The 14,867-nt window shown below is 39.2% G+C and overlaps 1 protein-coding gene across 1 annotated transcript in view; it reads left to right on the plus strand.

Moving 5' to 3' along the window:
- Nucleotides 1–247: 247 nt before the first annotated feature.
- The window catches only part of LOC129276584 (inositol 2-dehydrogenase-like), a 29,567-nt gene continuing 14,947 nt past the window's right edge, over nucleotides 248–14,867 (plus strand). Inside the window, exons 1-5 of the mRNA XM_064109214.1 lie at nucleotides 248–276; nucleotides 1,755–1,825; nucleotides 8,115–8,223; nucleotides 13,797–13,924; nucleotides 14,234–14,457. Coding sequence (XP_063965284.1) covers nucleotides 1,807–1,825; nucleotides 8,115–8,223; nucleotides 13,797–13,924; nucleotides 14,234–14,457 — 480 coding nt within the window. The 5' untranslated portion in view covers nucleotides 248–276; nucleotides 1,755–1,806. The remainder of the gene's footprint in view (nucleotides 277–1,754; nucleotides 1,826–8,114; nucleotides 8,224–13,796; nucleotides 13,925–14,233; nucleotides 14,458–14,867) is intronic.

The following is a 14,867-nucleotide window of genomic DNA, read 5'->3' on the forward strand; positions in this document are numbered from 1 at the left end:
ATCAATATTGATATTTTAACAGTTACCAAGTAACTTAACAACTCTGAACGACGAAAAAAGTCATCTGAATAAGGGTTAAGAGACAACTTCAATTGAAAATAGAAATAAGGGTCTGCGAAAGAGAGACTACATGTTACTAGGACGGGAAATCGCCGTGTGTTCACATCGGCGGAAATTGGACAATCTGTGATATCGCGATATCAAAGTGTCCGCTGAGTCTGTCCGCTCGCTTCAGGTTGGTTTCAAAGATGCAAGTCAAGTCTGGAATGATGAAGAGTAAGTTGAGATCTGCAATTAGAAAAAAAAAGAATTTCTTCTGGACTGCTGGAGTCTGGGACTGGGTCAAAACTTTGCTATTCTGTCATTTCAGGCGGATCAGAATTCATTCAGATCGAGTGCCATAGTCAGTTAGTCATTACACTTGACAGATTGTTGATGTCATGGGGAACAGAGCCCTCGGTAATATTTACTTAGTCACTCTATGTTATTGTTACAGTATGAAATTGTTATTATTATTATTCTTTTTATTGTTATTAATTTATAATTACAGGCCTAATCATTATTGATTATCAGATTATTATTATCGTTAATATTATTATAAATTTTCCATCATCATAGTTGTGTAGTATTATTCGTTTTTAGTTAGTATAATTTTCAAATAATTTTTTGTATCATCATCATCATCAATCATCATCATTTTTGTCTCGCCCACCAGAGGTGAAGGCGAGACTTAGGGATCCAAATTATGTCGTCCGTCCGTCCGTCACAAACCTAATGACACATAACTCCACAACCGTAAGTCGCTTTTCAACCAAACTTGGATGGTAGATGGACTTGGGGGACCTGCATGTTATGCTGCAGTTGGAGGTCACATGGTAAGGTCAAAGGTCATTTTCAGGTCAACGTTAAATTTTACACGCGCAAGACTCTTATGACACCTAACTCTGCAGCCGTAAGTCGCTTTTCAACCAAACTTGGATGGTAGATGGACTTGGGGGACCTGCATGTTATGCTGCAGTCGGAGGTCACATGATAAGGTCAAATGTCATTTTTAGGTCAATGTTAAAGTTTACATGCAAGACTCTTATGACACCTAACTCCGCAACCATAAGTCACTTTTCAACCAAACTTGGATAGTAGATGGACTTGGGGGACCTGCATGTGATGCTGCAGTCGGAGGTCACATGGTTTATAGGTCAAAGGTAATTTTCAGGTCAATGTTAAAGTTTACGTCCAAGGCTCTTATGATAATTGTTATTCCATCCTAGTCATTTCACAATGAAGTTTCGATACATTTCTGTTGCGTGCCCTCGCAAATCACGATATTTCTGGTTATTTTCATAAGTGGGCGAGACACAAAATCGCTTTTGCCTTGTTGCTATAAATGAACATAAGTACTCAAGTCAATTTTCATACAGTGTAAGTTACGTATACTTTTTTATTATGCAGGCCTACATGTTGTTTTCTATTTTCATTATGTATTTATTTTTGGAGAAGGGGGTGGCCGTGGGTTGTTTTCGTTTGTTGTGATTATGAAGGGTACATGTAAAGAACAATTAAACACTCAAGCAAATTGGTATTATTCTAGTAGATGCAATTATTTTTGTTTGCAAACCAGAAGTAATACCAGATTATTTTTAGAGCTCTGGGGCATAATTTCATAAAAGTATGTTTAAGATTCGTGATTTTTTTTTATGACAAAGACTCAAGGCCCTTCACCTGACTGAAAATTTTGTTTTTAATTGTTGAAACAGGACACAAGCTGTGATAGTGTGTACACCAACCTGTACTCACCAAACAGTTATAATGGATGCCTTATCTGCTGGTAATGAATAATTAATTGATTTGATTATTCATCATTTATTATAGAGAAATTGCTTCTCTTCATATTCACTTCATATTCTCATAACCCAAACTTGTCCCATGCTTCTTATTTCTCTTTCAGTATTTTGACATAATTTCATTTCAAGTTGGCTAATACCATTTTCCATGATGGATTGAATTTTCTAATGGAGAACTGGAGATTGTGAGGAAATTTAATAGTTCTACAATGTAACTTCTAACTTATTTTATAGTTTGTTCCTGGGGTTTATTTGAATGGGCATTAATCAAAACCTTATTTTGAAAGTCGAATTACATGAAGAATGATAAAGGAAGTATCAATTTTGCACCTATAGCTTTTTGTGGGTTAATAGACCATATAGCTTGCCTACATATGGGCATGAGTTGTCAGATCCGACCACTTTCCCTTGTCTTGATTGGCTTGAGAAGCACCTTTCCGCGACCCTAGTGTGTCCAACGGACATCGTGGTAAGAATCTCTGCATGCATGATGCAGCTTATCACAAACTTTACAGGGATCATGATGGAGGGGGTCAGTATATCTTCCTGAAGCAGTAGCACCGCATATGCAGATCTTACGATTGTAACTGCCGGAAATCTGTATTTTGATGGAGTAACTAGGTAGTGTTGCTAAATGCTAATCTAGACAATGGATTCCTTCAAAATGGTAGCTTAGGTCGTAAGGTTATCCAAGGGGTTGTCTGCACAGATAATTTTTAAATAAATCCATATTTTATTGTTTGAAATAGAAATTCTTCCAAAAATTCATTTTGCCCAGATCGACGATGCTCTATCCCTTACAAGTTGAACACCAAACAGGATAACAGCAGCTCCCATCTTTTTACGTCTTTTGGTCAGACATGGCCGGGGTTCGAACTCCCGACATCCCTGTTGTGAGACGATCCCTGTTGTGAGACGGACGCTCTACCAACTGAGCCAACACACTGGCCGTCTAGTCGTGGTAGCTAGCAAGACATTCCTGGAAAAATTCAGGACTATCTTGTTTGGAGGAAAAGGTTCAATGTAAAGTTCCCCTGAACAGAGAAAGTTCCCACAGTCTTGTTCAGACGGACACTACTCTGACATTTCTCTGACCAAAACTGCCTCTGTGTGAGCATTGCTATAGCTTATCTTTACATTTGTATAATCCTCATTCATTGATTTTCAAACAGATAATAAATTTGAACATGTGCCTGACTGCTTGCATGCTTGTATCATACTTTGTTAAGAATTCTATTTGCCACAGTATGAGAAAGCAAAAAGAATGTATGGGATCTAAATACATATCAAAGGAAGGACCCTACGCAATTAAATAAAAGGGAAAACAACAGACGATTCAGATAGGTGTTGAGACATTTATTGGCCTTGGCAGAGTCATCGCATACATCTATGGTAAGCCACTTGTTGTGGCACAATTAAACAATAAAACATACTGGCGTGATTACTTTCCTCTCTTTTTCTTTGACTTATCAAGAACCATGCATATTCAATATGACTGTATAAAATAGGCCTAACGTTCAAAACTAGAGAACACAAACAAAAATATTCAAGTAACAGGATAACATAAGTCGGGTAACAATTAAACAATTGGCACACCAAAACTGGCCACAATCATTACAATCTAAATATAAATGTGCACATGATAATAATCAAATCTACATCTCTAATATTAATAGGCAATATACGTACAGCATGGATAAAGTACATATATCAATTCCACTGTAAAAGTTATTAATAACAATATGAGAATAGGTCTGCGTTAAATGCACAATACCTAAAACGTCAAAGGTCACTGCAAACAAAAAATATATCACACAATAATGCAAATTGGTGGTACACTTATCACTAAACACCAAAAACACACATGATGAGTCAAAGGCATAATATATTTTAAAAACAATGTCACACGCATAATGACACATCAAATGAAAAGCAAAGGCAAAAATATACCTTCTCCTCGTGCATCAAATCTGTGTAGTAACACATTTACAGTTGTTTACTGGTATAATCATAAAAAGGTAAAAACCAAACACAACTTCAATACTTGTATATAATAAATATATGTGCATAAAAAGTACAAAAATAGGCGAAAGCACACGTCTTAAATCACAAAGCAAAACATGAGTAACAATATTGGAAATAAAAAAAAACATTAACAAACAAGATACAATAACAATGGTGAAGATGTATACACTATTGAAATGAAAGTGTCAACCCTGCAAATATTGCCATGGGGCATGGTTGGAGGGGGGGGGGGGGTCTGTGGGACACCGAGCGCGAGGAGACTGAGGGCTCGTGCGGCAGTCAGAAAACGGGGGAAATTGCTGGAGCGTGTGATGTCATCACTGTATGAGCCTGAAGAAGTCCAAAAGGCCAAGGTGGCATGACAATCAAGCTGGGAGTAGAAAATTGAGTTCCATCAGGGGGGTAGGGAATCATGTGAGGTCCATCATGGGAATTGGGGATCATGCGAGTTCCATCAGAAAATTGACGGTGGGCGAGGTCCACAAGTCCAGAGAAGCCAATCCTCGTGTTCGATGGTCTCGACGCATCTAGGCCAAGATCCAACGGGGGGCTGGATCCTCAAGGGCTGATCAACGACAGCAGGGGTATGGACCGGGTTGGCCACCGGAAATACAGTGTGTGAAGAACTACCATGAAAATGGAGTAGGGGTGTGCTACTGTGTCTCTTTTCTGTCCTCAAAGAGCTGTGTGGTGGGAAGACTAATCATGACATCATATGCAGAGGACTGGTTACCAGAACTGATGCAGTCACACAGGTAAGATAGCAGCAAAATCACATCAGGATCCGTAGCATGATGGATATCAGGCAAGGTCAATGGATCAGGAAGAGCCTGAAGGAGAGTAGGCGTCTCGGGACTAAGGCAAGGTGCCAAATCCTTGTCTATTGTACTATAAGCTATACAGTCCATGTATGTAGGGTGACCAGATAATACTAGCTACAGAAGGCATGTGAGCTGTGCATCCATAGAACACCTGAAAGGATAAGATACTTGTACAGTAATGGTGACTGCCGATGAGAGAGGAGCACAGCGCAATATCAAGGTAAGTGTCTGTGCGGTGACACGGCTCACCACGAACATACCTCGGCAAGTCATGATCATGAGTACAGCGAACGAAGCCGAAATGACGATAACGATCTGTATTGCGGATACTCTCATTGACGAACTCTATGCCTGACGGAGAGTCAGCGTTTCGGTTTTCAAGACAGGCAGGGATGTCGCGAATACGGTTCTCTAGTGTCGCGAAAGGAGAATCAAGGTCATGCGAAAGCGATCGAATGCCGGCGCAATGCTCTATTGAAGTGAAGTCAGCATTGTGTACATAACCTGCAACAGCAAGGCTAGGCTCAGCTTCCGAAACATGATTAGTACCAATGAAACAAGAGCATACTATTACTAGAGCTATGTTCACTACAAGACACAAGAGAGCTAACTGAAGGCTCATTACCAAGACACCACGGGAAGGCTTAGTTTTAGAGCTAGGCTCAGTATCAGGAATGCCAAAGCTAGGCTCATTACCAGGCATGCCAGAGCTATGCTCAGTACCGGGAACACCAGAGCTAGGCTCAGTATCAAGAACACCAGAGCTAGGCTTAGTGTCGGGAACAGAGCTAAGCTCAGTATCAGAAACGCCAGAGCTAGGCTCAGTACCAGGAACACCAGATGCAGAGCTAGGCTCAGTATGAGGAACACCAGAGCTAGGCTCTGTATCAGGAACAACAGAGTTAGGCTCAGTATCAGGAACACCAGAGCTAAGCTCAGTATCAGGAATACCAGAGCTAGGCTCAGTATCAGGAACACCAGAGCTAGGCTCTGTATCAGGAACACCAGAGCTAGGCTCAGTATCAGGAACAACAGAGCTAAGCTCAGTATCAGGAACACCAGAGCTATAGGCTTAGTATCAGGAACACCAGAGCTAAGCTCAGTATTAGAAACAACAGAGTTAGGCTCAGTATCAGGAACACCAGAGCTAAGCTCAGTATCAGGAACACCAGAGCTAGGCTCAGTATCAGGAACAGAGCTAAGCTCAGTATCATAAACACCATCAAATTGTGTATATTGGTACTTTACCTGATTGTTGTTATGTGGCCTAATTTCACCTACAACCTTTACACACGATAGGTCACTGTCGCAACTAATATCATGTTCATGTTTTACCTGACAATTGTAATGTGACCCAACTGCACCTACTGTCTTTACGCATAGCTTAGCACGATCACAGCTATTATTATCAGTACTCACAGCAGGCTTACAGCTTTCGGATTGTGTGACTTTCTCAACACTTTCACTCGAGGTCTTTACTATTCTCATCATCCATCTTTGACCCACGTAGTGGCAACGCAAACCCCAAGTCTGTGTTATCAACATTATACTTTCTGTCTCCACACTCATGGTCATCAATCCGATCTCGCTGAGCATGCTATTAATGTTAATGGACTTGTGAATGTGTTGATGATGGTCAGCTCCAGTCTCATTCACCCCAACATTACACTTAACATCCATGATCTCACTGTGCATGTTAATATTAATGTCATTGGACTTGTGAATGTGTTGATGGTTAGCTCCAGTCTCATTTAACCTACCATCACACTCAACATCCATGATCTCTCTGTGGACTGGAGAACAATCATTTAGAGTGAGAGTGTGTTTACACTCACTTTCATATCCAGGATCAGTGTGTTCGCACTCACTCTCAGATTCTTGTGTTATCACTCCCACGGCATACATCTCACATTCTAAATTTAACTCAGTCGTACTAGTAACTAGTGGGACTAGATTGGGGGAGTTGATCAGATGGTGACATGTAAGAAAAAATACGGTAGTCTCCAAACATGATTTGGTGTTTAGAAGGTCGAATGGAAACATCATTTTTCTCCATAAAGGGAGCCCCAGCCATCACGTCAAAGTTCACCACACCATCTTCAACCACGAAACCATCATAATACAACTCACATCCATCATGGAAAAGAGAAAAAGATGTAATGCCAACAATGCCAGATGGTAAGGCAAACGACACTTCGGGGTCAACATAGTCACTGTAACCAAACGAATCGATTACAACTTCAAGGCCAAAGAAATCAGCAGGAGACTCACTTATCAAATTCAAAGGAGAACCACTATGCAATTCCACTGTCAACTGTTCGGAGGTTCCCCTAACACTGGCAGGGAAAAATGGGGTGTCATTCTTAGATTTACTACAAGTCACGATAGACTCATGCTCTACAGCAGGAGGACACCTACACTGATGAGGTGCCTCAGCGTCGGCTACACATCTCTGTATAGATGCGAGCCCGACGCGGGTGGGCCCCGCCACGACCGTGCATCGCTTCGTCGATGCGGCGCGCATTGCAGTACAGTACATACTATATATGGGACTACGTACGCTTTATAAATACTCAACTCTGTATGCCTACCCAAACTATCACACTAAATTTAGTCCTGGTGAGCGCCTGTCCCCAAGTTTCTGAGCAAGATTTCCCGCAATCTGGATTCTTTGATCCTAGTAGCGAAAGTTAGCCGTGGAATTCTGATCACACCGTAAGCCACCACGCAATTAAATAAAAGGGAAAACAACAGACGATTCAGATAGGTGTTGAGACATTTATTGGCCGTGGCAGAGTCATCGCATACATCTATGGTAAGCCACTTGTTGTGGCACAATTAAACAATAAAACATACTGGCGCTACAGTTACATGTACATCATGCTGAAAAGTTAGTGATCCCCACCACAAAACGCACTTCTTCATACTGAGTGTTGAATGAAGACAACAACACGACAATGTTCGGCAAGCCCAGAGAGAAAAACTTTATTGAATGTAATATTTTTTCACTTGACTTCACAATTAATTATCTAAATCATGGCAGAACTTGAACACTTTAAATAGGTAATTTTTTTGGTGGGTTTTACTTTTTGAGCACCACTGTATATGATATTGTGCCATTTTGTTCAACTGTTCATTAAACGCTAATATTACAGCAGCCATGCAATGCCTGTATTTAATCCTATATAGGCCTACATACAAGGCAAAAATGGATTCGTCAAAAAAATGCGCATGTGCATTTTTTTAACGAATCAATTTTTGCCTTTTTCATAATATCTGTAATCATATTCATCTGTCATATTCTCACTAAATTTCCTTCATATCTGCAGAAGGTTTGGTTGATATCATTCGTTATTCGGAATTTGGAATTTGATCCTTGAAATTTGAAAAGACGAATGCACTATATTTTTGTATGATTCCGTTATAGGTAAAGCCGTTTTCTGTGAGAAGCCTCTAGCTCCTGACCTAACCAGTGTAAGAGCCTGTTATGAGAAAGCTAAGGAATGTGGCCGACCACTCTTTTGCGGTTTTAATAGGTGAGTTCAATTTTGTTGTGATGAAATGAAATGTTTATATCTGCCTTCCCATGCTATGACAAAAGGAAGCGACTCTGTAGAATGAGTTCCTTATGAGGAAAATCAGGAAACTGTGTCATTACTAAAGATGATAATCTAGAGTTACTTGTATTTGAAAGCCTGGTGGATGGGGATTTGTACTATACGTGTACGTACATGTATATGTGCGTAATAGCAATCATTGATCGGAGATTACATGTACCGGTACATGTAGTACTGGAGACCCCCACTGTAACCCTAATGAGACGGGGGGGGGGGGGGGTGATTCAGCTCCCCCTCGACATAATTCGCGACTTTTTACTTTCGCTGACTTTTTACTTTCAAGTCTCGCACAACTCTTGAGACCAAAATTGCGACCCTCCCCCCAGGTATGTGTTTCTGAAATAACACAACATTTCGTAAGTGCATGCAGACCCAAAATTGCTCAAAAATATGGATTCGTGTACAAATCCAATGCAAATAGTGTTTTAAGCCAAATTTTCCATTGAAAAAAAACAGTAAAAAACAAAAAGTTGAATTATAAACAAAGAATGAGAAATTTAGAAAACAATAAGATACATAAGAAAACAAATGTGATGTTGAAATTTTTTAAAGTACATTTGATCAGATTCCTATAAAGAGTCTGTGAACCAAAAATGAGCATTTTAGGTTCACATTAGAGCAAACTTGATTTTACGCATAAATTAGCATAATTAATAAGCTATGAAATTTTTTGCGGAATTTGATCTTATAGTTTTGTAGATAATGCCATGGTTAATGCGCGTGCCAATTTTCGTCGCAACTGCGTGGTTGATGGCCGAAATCATAGCCCCCCCCCCCGTCTTCCTAGGCAACAAAATAGCCCAGTCTTATTTAGGGTTAAGACCATGTTTAGTTTCAGAGCCTCATATATTCAACTTTGGTATGGCACATACAGTTGTAGGTATCATATTATAATTAGGTGGTTTTTTTTTACTCTATTCATTTGAATATAATTATTTTCAGCTCGGAGTACCCCTTTAATGCCAAACCAAAATGATGTGTATACTAGTTTTTGAAGAGGTAGTGATGTAGATCCGTAAAACCATCCTTCATCTATAGGCCTAATGTTATTGTTATTTGGGCCATTTGGAGATTTTATACCAAAATAAAAACACATGTACATGAACTGTCAACAGTTTTCAAGGAGTATAAAGCCATATCTTCCCATTTCCTGTAATGAAGGACAGTTGTAACCAAATCTCCATTTTTTTTGTTGTTGGATGATTATCACTTTGTATGAAATTCACTTCTGTATTTTGAGTTCAACTTTTAGATAGAGAATGGCAAATGTAGATAATAATTGCCAAAGGACGTGGTTATATAATACAAGTTGTGATTTTAGCCTTGAACCTTGTGGTTCAAAGTCTGAAGACTTATCTCTGTCACCTCACGAGGCGGTGCTGCACCATCCCGAGTTTGCTCAATCTTGAGATTTTAGCCCGATCGGCCCTCTTCGCGATTAATCTCGAGATTCAAGAAACCCCGTCTACACCATCGCAAGAAGAGCGATTCCTGATCGAGCGAGGCATCGATGCATTATGGTCTGACGCCGTGAATTAATAATCCCGAGTGCGTCTGCACCTACGAAATAGCGCGATAATTCGTAAAATAGCGTGCTATTTTGCAAATAATCCCAAGTCAACTTGGGATTCAATCTCGAGATTATAATCCTACGAACTAGCGCGATAATTGCGTCTCCATTGCAAATAATCTCGAGATTGTTCAGATCGGGATAATTTGCCAGATCAGAAATAGCGCGTTAATTTGAAAACTCGGAATGGTGCAGACGGCACTACGTAGATTAGAATTGTGGTTTATGGCCTATCAGGAGCAGATCTAGTGGACGGTAGCCCTGGGGACTTGCTCCCACTACTTCCCTTCCATGGACCCAACTTTTTATGGTTTGGATAATCTTGGAATTGGACCAATTCATATTAGACTCTGCATAAAGTGTGCTACAATGAATAAAATGTTTACTGTTTTCCTTTTGAATAGGTTTGATCAATCAAAACAATCACTAAGGGATCACTGATGGTTTCGACCTTTGATCTCTCTTTTTTTGTCTGCTTGGAAGAATATTTTTTACACCTCCCCCCCTCCCATAGCCAACCCTGGATACACCCCTGTTGCCAACATAGACTTGGTAAAATTGGATAATCATATTTTATAATTTAAGCAATTCATATGAGACCAAATGGGTATATCACTACACCAAATATCCTCTTCATTTGAATTTCTAACAAAATTGGATGTGTGCTACAATGAATTAAAGGTTTGTGTTTTCTTTTGAACAGGAGGTTTGATCCGTCAAAAAGATCACTGAGGGAACGTATTCAAGGTGGTGAGATAGGCCAGGTCCATCGTATTAAAATAGTTTCAAGGGACCCGAAGGCACCAACGTTAAAATACCTCAAAGATTCAGGTATGGGGATGTAGTACATGTACATTCTGAAGTGTTTCCTATATTTCTTTTTAACAATATCAAATGTATTAATATTTTTTTATTATACTTTTTAGATAAATTGGATTTATATTTATGTGCCAATTAAAGGGAAGCCGAAAATTATAAGCTCTGTTTTTCATTCTTATTTCACCATTTTTGTTGTATCTACTAACTTGCAATCTAGTTATAAATTTGATAAATGACATGCTCTTTTAAGGGATTTACACAAATTTGAAATAGGCTTTATTTAAAGAAATAATTGACATGAGCCTATTTTTCCCCCATGTAGGTGATATCTTTCATGATTGTGTCGTACATGAGATTGACCTGGTCTGTTGGCTAACCAATGAGTTTCCAGAGACGGTTTTTGCCCAGGGCCATGCATTCGACCCGAGGATTGCAGAGGTAGGGGATTTGGATGAAACATTGGTCTCTCTGAAGTTTCCATCTGGAATCCTCGCTACCATAGACTCGGGCCGAGAAGCCTCATTTGGATATGACCAGCGGCTGGAGGTAATATATGTGGTATTATAGAGTGATACTCAAAAGTTGAATAGTGAACCCCACTAGAAATGGAACACATTTAAAGTGCTCCAAGTTCTATGTTTTAGATAGTTAATTGTGAATTTAGGTGTAGTGTTGATGTTTACAATCAATACTCACCATGAAGGAGTGTATTTTCAATTCAAATGAATAAACATTTATTTTTTCCATTTTTCACAAAATATTTTTCAATATGAATTATACAAAATCGTTTGTCATAAAAATAAATTTTATGGTGGGATTCACTAACATTTGAGCACAACTGTGTATGGCAGTTCGCCCCCCCCCCTGAAAATATTTACAAAATTCATCAAAAGTGTGCAGGAAATCCTTTGATTTCACTTCAGAAAATGCTAAATTACCCCAATGACAAGCTTGGTTGCTTTGCTCCCTCGCTTTCATTTTTTTGTCCCCCCCTTCCGGAAAAAAATTTCTGCATATGGCCATGTTTATTGGTAAATATAAGCCTCCCCTTGACAACCTACAGGATTGAAATCTGGGTATGGGCTGGACAGGGGCGGATCCAGGATTTCCCAAAAGTGGGGGCACAATTTTTCAGAGGAAAATTTGACAAGCAAAAAATAAAAGAAAGAATAAAGGTCTTCACTTTATAAAAGGAGGGAGGGGGCACACACTTGTGTTAGAATGGCAAATTTACATTACAAGTTTTGATAATGCCTTTCAAAGTGGGGGGGGGGGTGGGCATGGGCTGGATTTGCCCCCCTCCCCCCTGGATCAGCCCTTGGGGCGGGATTTCAAACTATTACAGTGGCCAGTCAAGGAAAGAAAAACAATCACCAAAAACAGATGGACACAAGCTCAAAATCATTAGCAAATCCCTATGGCGACTTGTCAGATTCAAAATGATATCCCGAGACGTGATTGAAAAAAATGGAACCAAAATTATTTTTGATTTGTGTGCCCCAAAATTAACAAATAAGCCCCCAAATAAAAAAAAATGGCATAATTATCTTAAGGGATTCATAGAAGAATAAAAAAGTATAAGGATTACATGTTAATGCAGTATGAATGCCACGTTTCTTCACCCTAATCTGTAATTAATTGGTTTTTAAAACCTTTATCCCTAGGTTCATGGATCAAAAGGCATGCTAGAAATAGGCAACATGAGGCCAACTGAAGTGACCATTCACAAATCAGACGGAGCGACCCTTGATCCGGTGCAATATTTCTTTGCAGAGAGATATGCAGAGTCATACCAGATGGAAATGACACATTTTATAGACATTGTGAAAGGTAAGTAGAACCAGAGGGCCCCATTTCATAAAGGTACGACTATAGGTATGTGATACCAAGTATCAAGCACCTTAGATTGTGTCAAAGATACTGCAAGGGGAAGATAGGACACTTCAGAGCGATTTTTTAAAATGCTCGATAAATGCTCATGGGGAAGGACGCCCACTAGCGTTGAGTAAGTAAACCTTCGCATATAGGCATGCGACTGCGTATGAAACATATTTGGGGAAAATGAGAGAGGGGACTTTGGGAGGGCTCAATTCCACCTTTTATTACGCAGAAACCTCTGAAATATATTCATCTTCGATTTAAGAAAAAAAATCTAAAATGTAAAAATTGTCTTTTTCTTCACCCCTTCACCATTTCCCTCAACTTTTGAGACCAAATTTGCAATGCCCGGATACGCGATCGGCCCTCTTCGCGATTAATCTTAGAGATTCAAGAAACCCCGTCTGCACCATCGCAAGAAGAGCGATTCCTGATCGAGCGAGGCATTGATGCATTATGGTCTGACGCCGTGAATTAATAATCCCGAGTGCGTCTGCACCTACGAAATGGCGCGATAATTCGTAAAATAGCGTGCTATTTTGCAAATAATCCCAAGTCAACTTGGGATTCAATCTCGAGATTAATCCTACGAACTAGCGCGATAATTGCGTCTCCATTGCAAATAATCTCGAGATTGTTCAGATCGGGATAATTTGCCAGATCAGAAATAGCGCGCTAATTTGAAAACTCGGAATGGTGCAGACGGCACTACGTAGATTAGAATTGTGGTTTATGGCCTATCAGGAGCAGATCTAGTGGACCGTAGGGGGACTTGCTCCCACTACTTCCATGGACCCAACTTTTTATGGTTTGGATAATCTTGGAATTGGACCAATTCGTAGACCATATAGTTATACCACTACACCAAATACTCTGCATAAAGTGCTACAATAAATAAAATGTTTACTGTTTTCCTTTTGCATAGGTTTGATCCATCAAAACAATCACTACTTAGGGATCACTGATGGTTTCGACCTTTGATCTCTCTTTTTTTTGTCTGCTTGGAAGAATATTTTTTACACCTCCCCCCTCCCATAGCCAACCCTGGATACACCCGTTGCCGATATAGACTTGGTAGAATTGGATAATCATATTTTATAATTTAAGCAATTCATATGAGACCAAATGGGTATATCACTACACCAAATATCCTCTTCATTTGAATTTCTAACAAAATTGAATGTGTGCTACAATGAATTAAAGGTTTGTGTTTTCTCTTGAACAGGAGGTTTGATTCGTCAAAAAGATCACTGAGGGATCGGATTCAAGTTGGTGAGATTGGCCAGGTCCATCGTATTAAAATAGTTTCAAGGGACCCAAAGGCACCAACGTTAAAATACCTCAAAGATTCAGGTATGGGAAGGTAGTACTATCTAAAGTGTTCCCTATATTTCTTTTTAACAATATCAAATGTATTAACATATTTTTTTTATTATACTTTTTAGATAAATTGGATTTATATTTATGTGCTAATTTAAAAGGGAAGCTGAAAATTATAAGCTCTGTTTTTCATTCACATTTCACTATTTTTGTTGTATCTACTAACTTGCAATCTAGTTATAAATTTGATAAATGACATGCTCTTTTAAGGGATTTACACAAATTTGAAATAGGCTTTATTTAAAGAAATAACTGACATGAGCCTATTTTTCTCCCATGTAGGTGATATCTTTCATGATTGTGTCGTACATGAGATTGACCTGGTCTGTTGGCTAACCAATGAGTTTCCAGAGACGGTCTTTGCCCAGGGCCATGCATTCGACCCAAGGATTGCAGAGGTAGGGGATTTGGATGAAACATTGGTCTCTCTGAAGTTTCCATCTGGAATCCTCGTGACCATAGACTCGGGCCGAGAAGCCTCATTTGGATATGACCAGCGGCTGGAGGTAATATACATGTATATGGTATTATAGAATGATGCTCAAAAGTTAGTGAACCCCACTAGAAAGAGAACACATTTAAAGTGTTCCAAGTTCTATGTTTTAGATAGTTGATTGTGAATTCAGGTGATAAATTACATTCAATATTTATTTTTTTTTGCTCACCGAACATTGTGTAGTGTTGATGTTTACAATCAATACTCACCATGAAGGAGTGCATTTTCAATTCAAATAAATAAACATTTATTTTTTCAATTTTTCACAAAATATGATTTTTCAATATGAATTATACAAGATCTTTTGTTATAAAAATATATTCTATGGTGGTGTTCACTAACTTTTGAGCACAACTGTGTATGGCAGTCCCCCCCCCCCCGAAAATATTCACAAAATTCATCAAAAGTGTGCAGGAAATC

The sequence above is a fragment of the Lytechinus pictus genome, chromosome 14 (genome assembly GCF_037042905.1).
Source record: "Lytechinus pictus isolate F3 Inbred chromosome 14, Lp3.0, whole genome shotgun sequence".
NCBI lineage: Eukaryota > Metazoa > Echinodermata > Echinoidea > Temnopleuroida > Toxopneustidae > Lytechinus > Lytechinus pictus.